We start from the raw sequence: 17,538 nt of genomic DNA on the forward strand, positions 1-17,538 counted from the left end.
CATTCAAAAGCTACGACGTGCAACGAGCTTACCGGTTTCTATTCGTATTCAGGAAGCCCATGGTTGTGGTGCTTCATCTTTTCCCCATGAAACGCCTGTTGAAACGCCCGATCTGGCTACTTTTGAATCATGCGATTCCCTAGACTTTATGTGTTACCTTGATTATCTCCTTCATCGATCTGATTAAAGCAGCAGTAATTTTCGAACAGACTTTGCAGAGCTTCTCATGTTCCTTTTTTAAAGGAAATTAACATGATATATTGAGTCCAACATTTTCAACAACTTAATTAACGTTCTTAATACCACAAACATTATGTATATAGATAAATATGATGCGACAGTCTATCTTGTACGTTTGTGTCATAATGAAGATCTAGCATATTCACAGATAGCCCAAATATTCTCTCTTACCTTATTTTGGAGATCATTTATGAAAGTAGATGTTCCTTTTGGTATCACCCACCGACTTCTTTAGCCGCATTCTCCCATACTTTAAATCAGTACTGATAAACTTTCAGTTTCCAAGGATACCCTACGAAAGAGCATTTTAGTATTAACACGATTTATATTTTACCGTTCGACTGTAAACTGTAGCCTTTTTGCTACCCTTTTTTGCTACCTTTCTTCAATGACCTTGCAGACACAAAGTATAAACAAATTATAGATAAAAACAAATATAATACCGAGTAGATGGACAGATATACTTGTATTTCTGAAACATGTATATAGAATTGAGAATCCACAACCATGGGCTTTCTACATAGAAATAGAAACCCGTAAGCTCAATGTACGTCTTAGTTTTTAAAATGCATTTCCAAATAACCGAATAGCTGTGATACATTCAGATCCATTGCTAGTTCATCTGGTTCACTCTGTATCCATTCTTGGCATAGTCCTCAACTGCATCCTTCTGTTTCCTTCTTTTGGGGTTATAGGCTATGGGTTTCGATACCAATGCATTATCAAACTTTATAAACCCCTGTTCATTACTGGAGGTGAAACGGGTCCATTTAGCTGTGAATGAGGAAGTTTTTTCCATAAAAATTTTAAGTGTGAAGATTTGTCACAAATTACAACCAGAATTCACTCTGCCTTTCTTTATATCTATGGCCAATAAATAAAGACAACAGTAGTATACCGCTGTTCGAAATTCATAAATCGATTGAGAAAAAACAAATCCGGGTTACAAACTGAAACTGAGGGAAACACATCAAATATAAGAAGAGAACAACGACACAACAGAAACACTAAAATGCAACACACACAGAACCGAACTATAAGATATAGTTAGCCATTTTCCTGACTTGGTACAGGACATTTTAAGAAAATATGGTGGGTTGAACCTGGGTTTGTCGCTAGGCAAACCTCCCGCTTTAATGGCAATGTTAAATATAACACTAAAATGACAACATTACATGACAGGACTACAATAAAAATAAATGGAAGAACATACAGGACAGAGAAATACACAAATAAACAATACAATAGAACATTACGACAAGCTAATAGGTATCAAAGGTGCCAGGCTTAAAGATCAAGAGCATTGATGACCCAAAATTCCACCAAGTTGTGTCAAATACGGATAGGTTATCTGCCTGGGATAAGAAAATATTTAGTATTTAGAATAATTCATATTTTTGCGAACAGTAAATTTGATTGATTTTTTTACACATGAAAACAATGTATTTCTACTGATTTTATTTTATTTCATTTCTAGAATTTTTTATTTTAACCAATTTTAAAGGGCATCCTTATGATAGAAAATCACCTTTTCGAACATTCAGCTTTTTTGAAAGCAGTGGATTCAAAGGGGATTGCTCATGTTCAGCGTGTTTACCAATATGACATCCGAGATGTAGACTTCGATCCATGAGTTAGTGAACGGCCTGATCATAAATGCCAGACATGCCTCTTTACAAGTTTTTCTCCAATATCTTCTTATTAATTGTTCAAAACAAAATGCCATATCTGCATAATTTATTTAAGGCAAACAGGGAACATTAAACGGACAGTTAATCAAATTAGAATTATCTTTTCACCATTATCAGTTTGTTTTATTGTATTTTTGATATTTCTGAGGAAACAATAACACCATTTGCATAATTCATAAAATGTCACCAATAAATTAACCTATGATAACCTATACCATTGGAAGAAAACCTTTAAATTTCGGGTAAACAGTAAAAATATGCATGATTTGAAACAAAACTTGATGTTGAGAGATTGTTGTGACCTTTTGTAATAAGGTAGCAAGCACTCCACAGTTAGGTATGTATTGTCGCATTTTGTCCCCGGATGATTGTTCAAATATGAAAGCTAGTGTGCAATAAAATTCCTTTTTGGATAGCTGAAGATTTATATATCCTACAAAGTGGGTTTAAAAGGAACATCAAGATTGTGTAATATATGTATTATAAGCTGTTTTCTGTATGGCCGTCCGTGTTTTCATATCCATACCAGACATTGGTTCAGAAAGTATTGTAACTTTTTCTCACCTTTGTGTCGCATGAACTTTGTGATTCAATTTTACGAAAAAATGGGGCGAAAGACATGAGCAAAATTTTGGGGGAGTATGTTACATGTTTGTTCCTTTTTTGCATTATTATTTGGTAAATAAATAGGAATTATAATTCACCATGTTAACTATTGAAAATCAAATCTGTGAGATACTGATTAAATACATATATGCACATATATGACACACACAGTTAGCTTAATGTATTAGAACGCCAGGGATAGAAAATGATTAAACATTTTGTGGGTCAATTTTAATTTTATTTCCTAACTGTGGAGTGCTACCTAAGTCCTCGCTTGTTATCTTTATATGTTCGCGAAAACCGAAAACGTTCAGTTCTTTTAAGCTATTTACACCAAAATGAGTAATTTATTGTTTATTCTGCTCTCAAACGTGTTCTAAAAGTTTCAAATTCCCAATTTTTTTATCTTAAGCTTTATAAGGAGACCATTTTGTTAGAATACAACACTTTAGTACTAAAAATGGTTTAAATTAAATACTAATATTTTTTTCTTGAATTGATTAATTGGTTACTATGATAACTTCTGTCATAAATGAGAATGAGCGGATTTTACAAAAATATATATCGAACATTTTCTCAGTTGAAAGTCAACACATAAAGAGTAACTATAAAGGAATTTGTAAGTCACAGCCTAGACTGAGTTTTACACTTTGAATTCTTTAAAAACTTTTTATTATCAATACATGTATATCTTTTTTTGCAATTTACATAATTCATGAGGCTCAATTGTCATAAATGTTACTGCATATGATTATATAAGTTTAATGAGGTAATACGTAATCAAAAAGTTCCTTGACGACCTGCAACAAGTAAATCTGTCGGCACTAGTGAAACAATGGACAATTCGTGTGGATTTAAAAAAAAGGTACAAGTATTATAAATAAAAGCCTAAAGATTTGACTTCAGTCTACATGAGTTGAATACAGAACACATCGTGCATAGAGGGTAACTAGAGGAATTCAAATATGCATTTAAACCACAATTTATTTCTTTTCCTGTGTGTACCTATATATTGATCAACTTTTTCAGCTTCTTTTATAAGCTGACAATGGGTAAACTGTTCAAGAGGTTTAATAAAACAAAAATCGAATTATTATTCGGTATACTATAAAGGGATGTAATCTTCAGGGTATCCATTTCAAGTGGCAATGTTCTGTTTTCTACAGATCTTATTTCACTATAAATGAAACCATTGATCGCGTCGACATGTTTATTTATTTATTCTTCACACAGATTAGGCGTTGTTACTGAAATCTAAATCCTAACAAATACCTATTATCAAAATTACAGTGGGAAAAACCAATTGCCATTAAAGTACCGTACACGCATGTTCAATTAGTTATTTATTTGATTGGTTGCATTTCCTTCCTGATTAATTACGAAGAAGCAATATTGATCACTGGTCCACGTGACGCGATAAAATGATCATATAACAAAGACACAAGCGCTTGTATATGTATTTTAGAATATTTAATCGTTTAAATGTGACCAGGACAGTATTGCAAGGTAAGAAACCCACATATTCACTTAATAACTGTTAACAATAAGCATTGTTTTGGCTTAAGCTAATCAATTAAATTTAAATGTATTGCGTAATTTTTAAATGAGTTATATCTATTTTATACAGCATTTTAAGTCAAACATCAATAATCAATATTTTCAAAAAGCTTTTTTTTTATAGATGTTTTACAAGTTCCAGCAGAAGGTTGAGCATGCAATCGGATCAGTATTTGAAAAATATGGTCGTTTTATCGCCAGACATCCTCTTAAGGTTATTTTAGTGGTAGTCTTCATTGATGTGGGTTTGGGATTTGGGCTTCTTCGCCTACAAACAGAATCTGGAATCGAACAGTACACTCCAACAGATAGTACTGCTAGCAAAAATAGAGACCAGGTAATTGTTTTATTTCAATCCAATCAATGGATAAATGTTAACTTTAAAATATTGTTTTACATCTAACCCCCTTTTTTATTAATTTTGTATTTACATTGTGTCATTGATCAAATTTATTCGTTCAGTGTTCACTTGTTTTTGTTAGTATGGCTTTTGATTGAGTGAAGCCATTTCAATTGATATTTTATAGTGTGTCTTTCTATGTTCTGATGTTACTCTATTGTTTCAGGTAGGGTGCAGGTTGGTGCCTATTAAAACGTTCAAACCCGCTGCATTTGTTAGCACCTGTCCTAAGTCAGGAACCTGATGTTCAGTGGTTGTCGTTTGTTGATGTGTAATTCTCGTTTCTCGTTTTTTTTGTATAGATTAGACCGTTGGTTTTCCTGTTTGAATGGTTTTACACTAGTCATTTTTGGGGCCCTTTATAGCATGCTGTTCGGTGTGAGCCAAGGCTCCGTGTTGAAGTTTGTACTTTGACCTATAATGATTTACTTTTACACATTGTGACTTGGATGGAGAGTTGTCTCATTAGTACTCATACCACATCTTTTTATATATATTAAATCAAATCTAATAATATTTTTGCGATCGAATTCCTTATATAAGTGCAATACATAAATTATGACAGAGCTTATTTTAGATTGAAATATGCCATTTTTTTATTCCCATTCTACATATACAGGCTTTCTGCTTTTGATTCTAAGGTATTATGCGAATTGTTTTTTTTTTTTGTATTTTCCGAATTTCAGTATGATTTAAATAATCTCTCAAAACCAAGGTAACTCATTATATAATTGCATTTTAATATTTTGTCATAATTGAACCGTATTCAAATCTTCACTAGAGATTGATCGACCGGCTAAGTATTCGAAGTCCTATTCCAATATTCAATCAATCATTCACTTGCAACACTCAACACGAGATTTCAACATGAAATTTTCGATTTACATATTTGGCATTCAGTTTGAATTTCTAACAATAGACTTTAAAGGGGCATTAGCTGTCAAATTCATATTTACCGATATGGCTCAAATTCCCATATTTGATTTATAACATATTAAAACGTATATCCAAATTATAATCAGTCTGAAATAAACAGATAACAATGCATGTGCTCGATAGTATATATCACCATTTCGTGTGTATTTTAGTCTAGACGCCATCTAATTTACCATCGAGATGACATCCGAAGACCGCCGACGGTCACATATTCCGATACAAAAACATAAACATTAATAGAAATAGAAAGCGACCTCGTGCAATTGGACTTTTCTAGGTCAGTTTGATTTCATGTTATGGTTTAAAGGAGTAATTTAATCATCGTTTTTACCTGTATAAGAATGATTTTTATGGATCGAATCAGTCAACGAAACGGTTCACCTTTGTTTCACTTTCAATGTTGACATTCTTTTCCTTTTAATGACTGAACACGACTAATACATGCGAAACCAATCTCTAGCTAATGGGTTAAATTGGAGGTCACATGAATACGGATTCAATTATGTCGAATTATTCACTTGCAAGCGATGTTTCTGTGCATATTTTGACAAAATTGATCAAATCGGCTGCTAAAAGCGAATTATTATTTCATTATTTCATTTTTATTAATGATTGAACAAACAAAAATCATATTCTAATTTATGCCACTGCTGGTGGAGTTTTTATTCCCCGAGGGTATCACCAGCCCAGTTGTCAGCACTTCTGTGTTGCCATGAATTATCATTGATATGGTCATAATTATAAATTAACTGTTTACAAAACTTTACATTTTTGAAATACTAAGGCTTTTCTACCTCAGGAATAGATTACTTTAGCTGTATTTGGCAAAACCTTTAGGAATTTTTGGTCCTCAATGCTCTTCAACTTCGTACTTTATTTGGCCTTTTTAACTTTTTTTGATTTAAGCGTCACTGATGAGTCTTTTGTAGACGAAACGCAAATACAAAATTTCAATCCTGGTATCTTTGATGAGTTTATTATACATATCTTGTACCTAATGCCCCTTTAAAGATCTAACATAATGCATAAACATTCAATTTTCGATTTAGATATTTGATTTTTTAATTACAACATTTAAGACTCGTTTTTTCCACATGCACATTAAGTTATAGATAATGCATATTTTAACGTTTTTTCTTGTCGTAGAACACACCGAGGGGTGTCAGGATTGATCAAATGAAATCTTGTAAAGTTAAGCATTCCGGCTAAACATATTGTGTAATCTTTAACCTTTAGCATTCCATTTTTAATACTTAACTTTCATGTCAACGTTCCATTTTCAGCATTGAAGATCCAATAATAACAAATCAACATTCACCCAGAATATGTAATCCCATCTTCATTAACTTTGGGAAAGTTTATCCGTAAGAAACTTAATTCTCAAAATTAATGCAGTTTTACCCGAAAACAATTATCGATTATAATAAAAATGTCATATGCATATATACATTTTTCATATTTCACTTTATATCAAGCAATTGTGCATTTGAAATTTGAACTTGGACTAAAACAAAAACATGATACCAGTCATCAATATCAGATATCTGATAGTTACAAAAACTTATTTTCATTCATGAACTTCACGCATATAAACCTGCTAGTCAAATGCGTTTTGTTAAAATATACTTTTTTACTCATTTGGTCTTTTGGAAAATGTTGTTTGTGCTGTATTTAGACCCCTCTAACAAGAAACTTGTTTTGCATGCACACGTATAAAAATTGCGATTTTTATCCAACGCAATCATAGGTCTGAACGTTGTTTTCAATTTAGACTTGTATATATATATATATATACATATAGTTACGTCTAAACAAGTGACAACTCTACGACAGATTCAAACATTGGATCACAAGTGAAGGTGATACACGGCTGAAAACACATAGCCGTGTATCACCTTCACTGGTGATTCAATGGATGGATCTGTCGTAGAGTTGTTACTTGTTTAGACGTATTTATCAAATATTTATTCTGTGACTGCATCTTACGATCCTTGACGATAGATAATTTAGCTAATCTGGAATCAATTCCATCTTCATACCTAATGTATCACGTACTGTGTTACAACTCTAGATTCTACTGACGAGGAAAGGTAACGCTTAGCCACCGAAAGCTGAATTGTTTAGTTCAGTCTAGGTGGCCGAGTGGTCTAGAGCGCTGCACACAGTGCAGGCGGTGTTGTCTCGATATATCAATAGCATCAGTTTGAATCCCGGCGAGGGAAGAACAAAAATTTGCTTCCGCAAATATGCAGATTTAACATTGTTGTGCTGATATATATATATATACCGTTTCTATTCCTAACATCACTGAAGAGACATTAATTGTCAAAATCCGGATATGGTGTACAAATTTTTGCATCTCATTTTTGCGGTATACCATCTTTTTCGCAAGTTTATTGTTTTCTGTTGGGTATTAAATTAATAATTAAGATCCATGTTGTTTCATCTGGTGATCCGTTTATTTGGCAATCGCCATGGCAGTCAGCAGGGTTTAAGAACATCCGTTGTTCGACCTGTTAGTCAAATGCGTTTTGTTAAAATATACTTTTTCACTTTTTTGGTCTTTTGGAAAATGTTGTTTGTGCTGTATTTAGACCCCTCTACCAAAAAATTTGTTGCATGCACACGTATAAAAATTGCGGTTTTTATCCAACGCAATCATAGGTTGAACGTTGTTTTCAATTTAGACTTGTTTATAGTTTTTCGTTTGGGCTTGTATCATATTTTCCTTCGGGTTTATATAATCCGTTCATCCTATTTCGACTCTTTACAATTCAAGAGTCTATTCTAAATTGAGGTAAATAATATGACCTTCCAAATACCATTTCGATCCCTAACATCACTGAAGAGACATTAATTGTCGAAATCCGGATATGGTGTACAAATTTTTGCACCTCATGTTTGCGGTATACCATCTTTTTCGCAAGTTTATTGTTTTCTGTTGGGTATTAAATTAATAATTAAGATCCATGTTGTTACATCTGGTGATCCGTTTATTCAGCAATCACCATGGCAGTCAGCAGGGTTTAAGAACATCCGTTGTTCGACCTGCTAGTAAAATGCGTTTTGTTAAAATATACTTTTTCACATTTTTAGTCTTTTGGAAAATGTTGTTTGTGCTGTATTTAGACCCCTCTACCAAGTATTTTTTTTGCATGCACACGTATAAAAATTGCGGTTTTATCCAACGCAATCATTGGTTGAACGTTGTTTTCAATTTAGACTTGTTTATATTTTTTCGTTTGGGCTTGTATTATATTTGCCTTCGGGATTATTTAATCCGTTCATCCTGTTTCGACTCTTTAAAATTCAAGAGTCTATCCTGAATTGAGGTAAATTATATGGCCTTCCAAATACCGTTTCGATTCCTAACATCACTGAAGAGACATTTTGTCGAAATCTGGATATGGTGTACAAATTTTTGCACCTCGTGTTTGCGGTATATCATCTTTTTCGCAAGTTTATTGTTTTCTGTTTGATATTAAATTAATAATTAAGATCCATGTTGTTTCATCTGGTGATCCGTTTATTTGGCAATCGCCAATGGCAGTCAGCAGGGTTTAAGAACATTTGTTGTTCGACCTGTTAGTCAAATGCGTTTTGTTAAAATATACTTTTTCACTTTTTTGGTCTTTTGGAAAATGTTGTTTGTGCTGTATTTAGACCCCTCTAACAAGAAAATTGTTTTGCATGCACACGTATAAAAATTGCGGTTTTTATCCAACGCAATCATAGGTTTGAACGTTGTTTTCAATTTAGACTTGTTTATATTTTTTTGTTTGGGCTTGTATTATATTTGCCTTCGGGTTTATATGATCCGTTCATCCTATTTTGACTCTTTCAAAATTCAAGAGTCTATCCTAAATTGAGGTAAATTATATGGCCTTCCAAATACCGTTTCGATTCCTAACATCACTGAAGAGACATTAATTGTCGAAATCCGGATATGGTGTACAAAACCTTTGCACCTTTTGTTTGCGGTATATCATCTTTTCCGCAAGTCCATTGTTTTCTGTTTAGTGTTAAATTTAAAGTTAAGATCTATTTATTACATCGTTGATCCGTTTATTTGGCAATCGCCAATGGCAGTCAGCAGGGTTTAAGAACATTTGTTGTTCGACCTGTTAGTCAAATGCGTTTTGTTAAAATATACTTTTTCACTTTTTTAGTCTTTTGGAAAATGTTGTTTGTGCTGTGTTTAGACCCCTCTAACAAGAAAATTGTTTTGCATGCACACGTATAAAAATTGCGGTTTTTATCCAACGCAATCATAGGTTTGAACGTTGTTTTCAATTTAGACTTGTTTATATTTTTTTGTTTGAGCTTGTATTATATTTGCCTTCGGGTTTATATGATCCGTTCATCCTATTTTGACTCTTTCAAAATTCAAGAGTCTATCCTAAATTGAGGTAAATTATATGGCCTTCCAAATACCGTTTCGATTCCTAACATCACTGAAGAGACATTAATTGTCGAAATCCGGATATGGTGTACAAAACCTTTGCACCTTTTGTTTGCGGTATATCATCTTTTCCGCAAGTCCTTTGTTTTCTGTTTAGTGTTAAATTTAAAATTAAGATCCATTTATTACATCGGTGATCCGTTTATTTGGCAATCGCCAATGGCAGTCAGCAGGGTTTAAGAACATTTGTTGTTCGACCTGTTAGTCAAATGCGTTTTGTTAAAATATACTTTTTCACTTTTTTGGTCTTTTGGAAAATGTTGTTTGTGCTGTATTTAGACCCCTCTAACAAGAAAATTGTTTTGCATGCACACGTATAAAAATTGCGGTTTTTATCCAACGCAATCATAGGTTTGAACGTTGTTTTCAATTTAGACTTGTTTATATTTTTTTGTTTGGGCTTGTATTATATTTGCCTTCGGGTTTATATGATCCGTTCATCCTATTTTGACTCTTTCAAAATTCAAGAGTCTATCCTAAATTGAGGTAAATTATATGGCCTTCCAAATACCGTTTCGATTCCTAACATCACTGAAGAGACATTAATTGTCGAAATCCGGATATGGTGTACAAAACCTTTGCACCTTTTGTTTGCGGTATATCATCTTTTCCGCAAGTCCATTGTTTTCTGTTTAGTGTTAAATTTAAAATTAAGATCCATTTATTACATCGGTGATCCGTTTATTTGGTAATCGCTAATGGCAGTCAGCAGGGTTTAAGAACATTTGTTGTTCGACCTGTTAGTCAAATGCGTTTTGTTAAAATATACTTTTTCACTTTTTTGGTCTTTTGGAAAATGTTGTTTGTGCTGTATTTAGACCCCTTTAACAAGAAAATTGTTTTGCATGCACACTTATAAAAATTGCGGTTTTTATCCAACGCAATCATAGGTTTGAACGTTGTTTTCAATTTAGACTTGTATATATATATATATATATATATATATATATACAACTCGTCTAAACATCAGCCAAATAATGTTAGATCTGTAAATTTGCTTTCGCAAATTTTTAGTTCTTTCCTCGCCGGGATTCGAACTCATGCTACTGAGATATCGTGACACCAAATCGCCTGCACTGTATCCGACGCGCTAGACCACACGACCACCTAGGCTTCACAAAAATAAAGCTTTCAGTAGCCGTGTGTTACCTTTCCTTGTCAGTTTTAATCTAGCGTCGTAACACAGTACATGATATATTAAAGGCATGAAGATGGAATTGTTACAGATCAGCTGAAATATCTATTGCAAAGGATCCTACTAATTAATGCAAGATACAGTCACAGAAATAATTATATTTATAAGTACGTCTGAACCAGTGACGACATTTCCATCCATTGGATCAACAGTGAATGTGATACACGGCTGAAAACACTTTTTATATTCATAATTGCTCTAAATATCAGCATGAAACATTTTTTTTTTTCGAAAGTTTGTCAGATGCGACTATGATTTGGGTAATCACTTGGAGTATGTGTACCAGAGATTTCTAAAGATATATTCCATTTGTCCTAGTCACAGTCCCATCTGCTTTCCTTGTTTGTGACATCACCGATACAAATAGTCCATGAATAATTGCATGTTATGATTGGTTCCTAGTTAATTAGATACTGTTTCCTCTTCCAGAGCATCCTGAGTTAGCATGATTATGTGGGACCTTTAGTTTTCTATGTAGGGGTTTTCTAATGCTTTTTGTCTGTTTTTTGGTTGTTCCCTCGGTACCTTCTTTAATTTTTCAATTTTGGCATGTCTAATTCTTCAATCTTGATACATATACATTTCGTTTTGCACAATTTAATTGAATATTAAATAATATAAAGTACATAGTGTATTACCTAGTATTGTATTTTCAATTAATTATTGGACATTTTGATAAAGATAACAGTATTTATATCTACGATGTGTTTGTAGATTCGCAATATGTTCAACGTTAATACCAGTGAAAACTTCTACCTACAAAGTCTGCCTGATTTAGGATATTATGCATCTGTCATCATTGAACGAAAAGATGGTGGAAATGTTCTAGATTTTTCTCTGTGGGGTGATATATCTGAAATTTATTCCCTAGTTCATAACATAACAGCGTACGACACCTCCGCTGGGTCATTCACATACACCGACATTTGTGCAAAAAGATTTTCAGCCTGCGTCGTAGAAGGAGATTTGATTTTCAGCGCTGCATTTTTAGGAGATATGACCTTAGGATCGATAACATATCCAACGTATACCTACCTTGGACAAACAGTTTACATCAACAGAATCATTGGTGGAGCTAATGCTACAAACAACGTGACAAATTATGCGAAGGCGCTCAAGCTTACCTTTAACCTTGACAGTGAAAGAAGCAGTTTATCAAGAAATTGGGAACTAGCTTTCATTGAAAAAATTGTTACTTATTCTAACAATATACTGAAAGTTAAATATGCATATTCAGACAGTCTCAATGTGGAATTGAGTAAAAACGTCACAGGAGATATTATTTTTTTCTCCGTTACTTTTACACTTATGATTATATTTTCGAGTCTTGCATTAATGAGTAACAACTGTGTAGCCAACAGATATAACCTCAGTTTTGCTGGCATATTAGGTACTGGAATGGCGATTGTTGGATCATTTGGGCTTGTGAGCTTATGCGGTGCAAAATTTGTTGATATTGTGGGTGCAATGCCGTTTTTGATTCTAGGTGAGTGAAGAAACATTCATATGGTCAACTACATCATTGCCAATACATCCGTTATTCAAATATATAACAGTTACCAACACGGTTTGGTTGCGTTGCTTATATTGACCATGTCATTCGTATGTTGTAAATAACGGTAGCCCATATGCTTATTACATATACATACGATTGGTGAGGTGAATACATATACAAACATTCCCTTGGAGCACTCAATTTGACTACTGTCTATGTTAAGACTTAACAGAGTTTTCAAATACAGCAATTTAACCTTACCCTTACAGGTCAATACCTTTCTCTTTTTTTTCATTTTATGCTGCCTCTTAACTTTAAGCCAAAGCAGTATTTTTTAGTTCTTTTTCAGGTTTGTCGCTGTTAAAACATGTTTCGTCAGATAAGTTATCCTTATACTCTAAAAAAGATGTAAAAAGTTAGATTTTTGGTAAAGTATTTTGCTATTCTAATTTCATGTTCCTCCCTATGAAACCTTGACCACCTTTCGAAGCTGGTTTAGAATAGAATTCTATTCTGTTCTGTTTTCGAAACATTTGTAGTATTTGTTTTAAATGTCCCTCTGGTATTTTTCGCCCTCCTCTTGTCCTTTTTAGATTTGAAAAGTTTCAGCAATATATACATAGAGGTCCTGCTCACGTTAAACTTTGTATTGAATCAACTCCAAGACTAAACTTAACTTTAAAACCGACCTTCAACCCAAAACTTAACTATCTTGGCAGCTCTTCGTGTAACATTACTTAGAAGACAGGTACTGTCTGAGATGTCAAAAGGCTGTCACAAGTTAGATTTTGCCATAAAAAAAATTCTGATCTTCAATTCTATTTGATGCACAGTTTATGACCTATCCAAATTGCGTGTCGGTTATTCCATTGGATCTTTTTACAGTATTATGATTTTTACATTTTGACAAGTATATTTTCTACACAAGTGTTTAGAAATGGAATTGAAATTTGTCTGTAATTGCATTAGAATATGTGACGGTCTAAATTTAGCATACCTTCTTAAATCTTCTTCAAAACTACAATACAAAATTTTTAAGTTGAATCTGCATAACAAAATAATGTACAGAAGGTCCTTGAAAACAGTCCAAGTTGGATAAAAAAAAAGTACGGAAGCTGATATATATGCAATTCTATCTTTTTTTAACATAACAGATGAAGTGAAAGAAAACATACATTGCAGATATATTTCTAAGTAGGTATTGAACATATAATACTTATATCATTCGAAAAGTCCAATAAGGGCTCGAGGTGCCATAGAGATTTAAATGTACAATTTTTCGAAAATTCGCAAAGATTCAACCTGTGGTAATTATGCAATTATTTCCCATTAAATCCTTTGAAAGGTGATGCACATTTCATATGTATGCAGTTTTGTACTAACTGTTGCGTTGTACGAATTATGAATGGTGATGAATTCATGTACAAGTGATCACTATTTTTTAAATCAAGATCAAGAACGCTGTCTTTGGTGTAGCTTATCAATGTAACATTATCATGACTGCATACTACAGTCTAATACATAACACTGATATCAAGTTTACATAAAAACGCTTTAATATTTTGGGATATAGACTCTGGTATTTTAAAGTAAAAAAATATAGCATCTAAACAAATTAGGTTTCTTCATTTGCAGTTTTATGACTAAGAGTACAGTACGTTTGGTTGAAGTATATATAATATATATATATATATTTGTATGTCTGCCTATGTGTAGTGACAATGTGTAATAAGCGCGGCTTGAAGACTACTTGAAATGTGTATGGTGATACACAGCTTGGGTTCGTGTTTTTTTAATACTGTTTTTATGCGCTGATGCATTATGTTGATAGTTTTGATAAGTTTGTCAGTTCTTCTTCCAAAGGAGTTTGAATGTCAAATTAGTAACTTTTGTCTCGGTGTTACACAGGTGCTCCTAGGACGGATGGAATAAATCAGAGAAGGAAAAAACAACCGCGAACACTGATGATTAAAACTTTTCTCAGTGGTGCTAGTTTGTAGTATTTCTTTTTTTTTCGAAAGGTGCTAGTCATGTTCTGTCACTGTGTGAAACGGGTGTTCCAAGAACGGAGGAAATAACTAAGAGAAGACAATCTAGAACTCTCTTCTGATTTAAAACATTTCTTCAGTGGTGCGAGTTTGTAGTATTTTTTTTCGAGTGGTGCGAGTTTTGTCTCTGTGTGACACGGGTGCTCCAAGAAAGGAGGAATTTACTAAAAGAGGAAGAAAACAATCTAATGATTAAACACATTTCTTAGCGTTTGTTATATTTCTTTTTTTTTTCTTCTTTTTTTTTTTTTGAGTGGTGCGAGTTTGATTAAGTGATGCAAGTTGTAATAATTAGTGAGAGTGTTTCAGTGGTGCGAGTTGGCCGTGGGACGAGTTGTCATAAATTCAGGACAAATTGAATACAAAACCATTTCTGCTTGCTTACAAAACGTAGACGGTAAGGAACCAGCTACGGAATTTTATTTGGGGTATAATTAATTAATGGTTATTAAAGGTACCAGGCTTATAATTTGATACACCAGACGCGCGTTTCGTCTACATAAGACTCATCAGTGACGCTCAGATCAAAATAGTTAAAAAGCCAAACAAGTTTAAAGTTGAAGAGCATTGAGTACCCAAAATTCCAAAAAGATGTGCCAAATACGGCTATGGTAATCTATGCCTGGGATAAGAAAATCCTTAATATTTCGAATAATTCATACTTTTGCAAACAGTTAATTTATAAAAATGACCCTATAATTGATGTTCATGTCAACACCGAAGTGCTGACTACTGGACTGGTGATACCCTCGGGGACGAAACGCTAATTAAAGCAATTACTATATGAAGGTATAAAGTACATTATATCACTAACTATTTATTATTATATAATACTTCAGAAGATCGTCGGCTCGGAGACAAACCGGCTAAAAATTTTGGTCTACAAATTTAATAGTATAGATATTTGATAAAAATATCCAGCTAGTATATTAATGAAGATATACCTAAATCATCTGGTAAAAGAAGGCGCGTACACTAAAACTGGTAATTTGTACAGAAACCCTGTGATGATAAAATGATAAAATTACAATTTGTTCTCAACGTATACATACACGTTGTAAAGTTTGAAAGTTCTTTGGTTATAAAACTGTCGATGTTGTTTATTAAACAACATTGGTACACTCATTTCCCTTTACCTGCACGACATCCGCCTACCCTTCTTTTGTCATATATGATAAAGATAAGACTGATTTGCAATATTGGTTAAAATTCCGTGGCAATTAATTTTACAGACGGAAAAAATAAAAATACCAAGTATATATAACTTTAAATTATAAGGTTCTGCTGGTTCCATTTCTTTTCTGCACTCCCCTTGCCCATGTCAATGTTCCAAGCAGAAAAAAATATTATGGAATTTAAAATATTTTTCCCTAACGCAATAAGTGGTGTGGAATATTCGTTCGATAAGAAATATATATATATTTCGTGAAGCCTAGGTGGTCGTGTGGTCTAGCGCGTCGGATACAGTGCAGGCGATTTGGTGTCACGATATCTCAGTTGCATGAGTTCAAATCCCGGCGAGGGAAGAACAAAAATTTTGCGAAAGCAAATTTACAGATCTAACATTATTGGGCTGATGTTTAGACGAGTTGTATATATATATATATATATATATATATAACAAAATTGTCTTTACTAAAGGTTCACAAAAGGGATATATGTTATAAGGAATACATATTCGTTGACATCAGTACTATAAAGTTTTAAAACAGTATTCAATTGATACACATGTATTTTAAATCTTTAAGACCATTTCTTAACATATTTGTTACTTTGTCTAAATCAAAGCGTACACACTTACTTTTTAATGACACATTTGATGGACGTTTTCTGCAATGTTAGTGATGCATGTTAAATATCACAATACTGTTCATATCGGAGTTTTTTTTTTTTTTTTTTTTTTTTTTTTTTTTGCGTCTTCTATTTTTTTTCTTGAAATTATGGCATAATTATATAACGGCATGTTAAATTTTCGCTGTGTATGTTTTTGACTGATTGGTAAATAACGTGTGAAAAAATATCTCCGCAATGAAAGCAGATTGTAAAAGAACTTAGTCTTCATGTTTTCATACATAATTTTATCAAATGATAGAAAATCTATACGAATTAAAACCAAGAACTACAGTTTAAAAGTAAATCATTCACATTTCTGCATACAGATTTTTTGGTTTTGACAATTTTTGTGATCATATAGCAGAGCAATGTAAACAGCCATCATTGTAAATAAATTAAAAAGGAGACTTATTTGTATCTTTAATCGACTGTACAATACATAGAAAAACTATGCAGTTGACACGAGAAGGAGTTTTTTAATCTAACTTTTCAGATACTGTCATCGGTCGACCGGCAATCACGTTGTCTTATATATTCTAACAACCACATTATTATAAAAATAAATTAGTTAATTTTTGTATTATTTTTGTTAGGAATTGGAGTAGATGATATGTTCATCCTTTTATCTGGTCTTGCGGATACATCTGCCAAAGATACGGTCGAGACACGTATAGGTCAAACAATGAGAACCAGTGGCATATCCATAACAATAACTTCCATAACGGATGTCATTGCCTTCTGTGCTGGTGCTGCGTCTGTTTTTCCCAGCGTCAGAAATTTCTCTTGGTATACAGGTATGTAAAATTAAGTATTATCGTAATGACTTATATGATTACTGATGGTGTATTTAAAACTGTCTTAATGTCATTGAAAAGGGTCTTGAATAACTGCATTATTTAATCGAAGGTAGACAAATTTAGGGATGCGTTTAAAAATACAAAGAACAATATGTGTATTAAAAATGAAAACAATACTTTATTAACTATACGCGTTCATAACGCTTTTCTGGATTTACCTTCATCAGGAAGCTCAAAGTCGAATATTTAAAATCCAAGGATGTACAAAAACTGAAATC

General features: G+C 33.0%; 2 protein-coding genes across 5 annotated transcripts in view; one reads left to right on the forward strand and one right to left on the reverse strand.

Moving 5' to 3' along the window:
• Positions 1–17,538, reverse strand: part of LOC127708262 (oleandomycin polyketide synthase, modules 5 and 6-like) — a 207,880-nt gene that overhangs the window by 31,788 nt on the left and 158,554 nt on the right. The window lies entirely within an intron of this gene.
• LOC127709903 (patched domain-containing protein 3-like) overlaps positions 1–17,538 on the forward strand; it is a 232,152-nt gene that overhangs the window by 18,894 nt on the left and 195,720 nt on the right. The window contains exons 1-4 of one of the 4 annotated variants that reach the window (XM_052215594.1): positions 3,923–4,043; positions 4,219–4,431; positions 11,802–12,573; positions 17,057–17,257. The exons of 1 other annotated variant lie outside the window; for it this stretch is intronic. In XM_052215594.1, the coding sequence (XP_052071554.1) occupies positions 4,219–4,431; positions 11,802–12,573; positions 17,057–17,257 (1,186 nt within the window). In that variant the 5' untranslated portion in view covers positions 3,923–4,043. Of the gene's footprint in view, positions 1–3,922; positions 4,044–4,218; positions 4,432–11,801; positions 12,574–17,056; positions 17,258–17,538 lie in introns of those variants that run through there. 2 more of the 4 variants (XM_052215596.1, XM_052215599.1) reach the window with 2 other exon arrangements.

This window comes from Mytilus californianus, unplaced genomic scaffold, assembly GCF_021869535.1.
Source record: "Mytilus californianus isolate M0D057914Y unplaced genomic scaffold, xbMytCali1.0.p SCAF_7, whole genome shotgun sequence".
In the NCBI taxonomy this organism is placed as follows: Eukaryota; Metazoa; Mollusca; class Bivalvia; order Mytilida; family Mytilidae; genus Mytilus; species Mytilus californianus.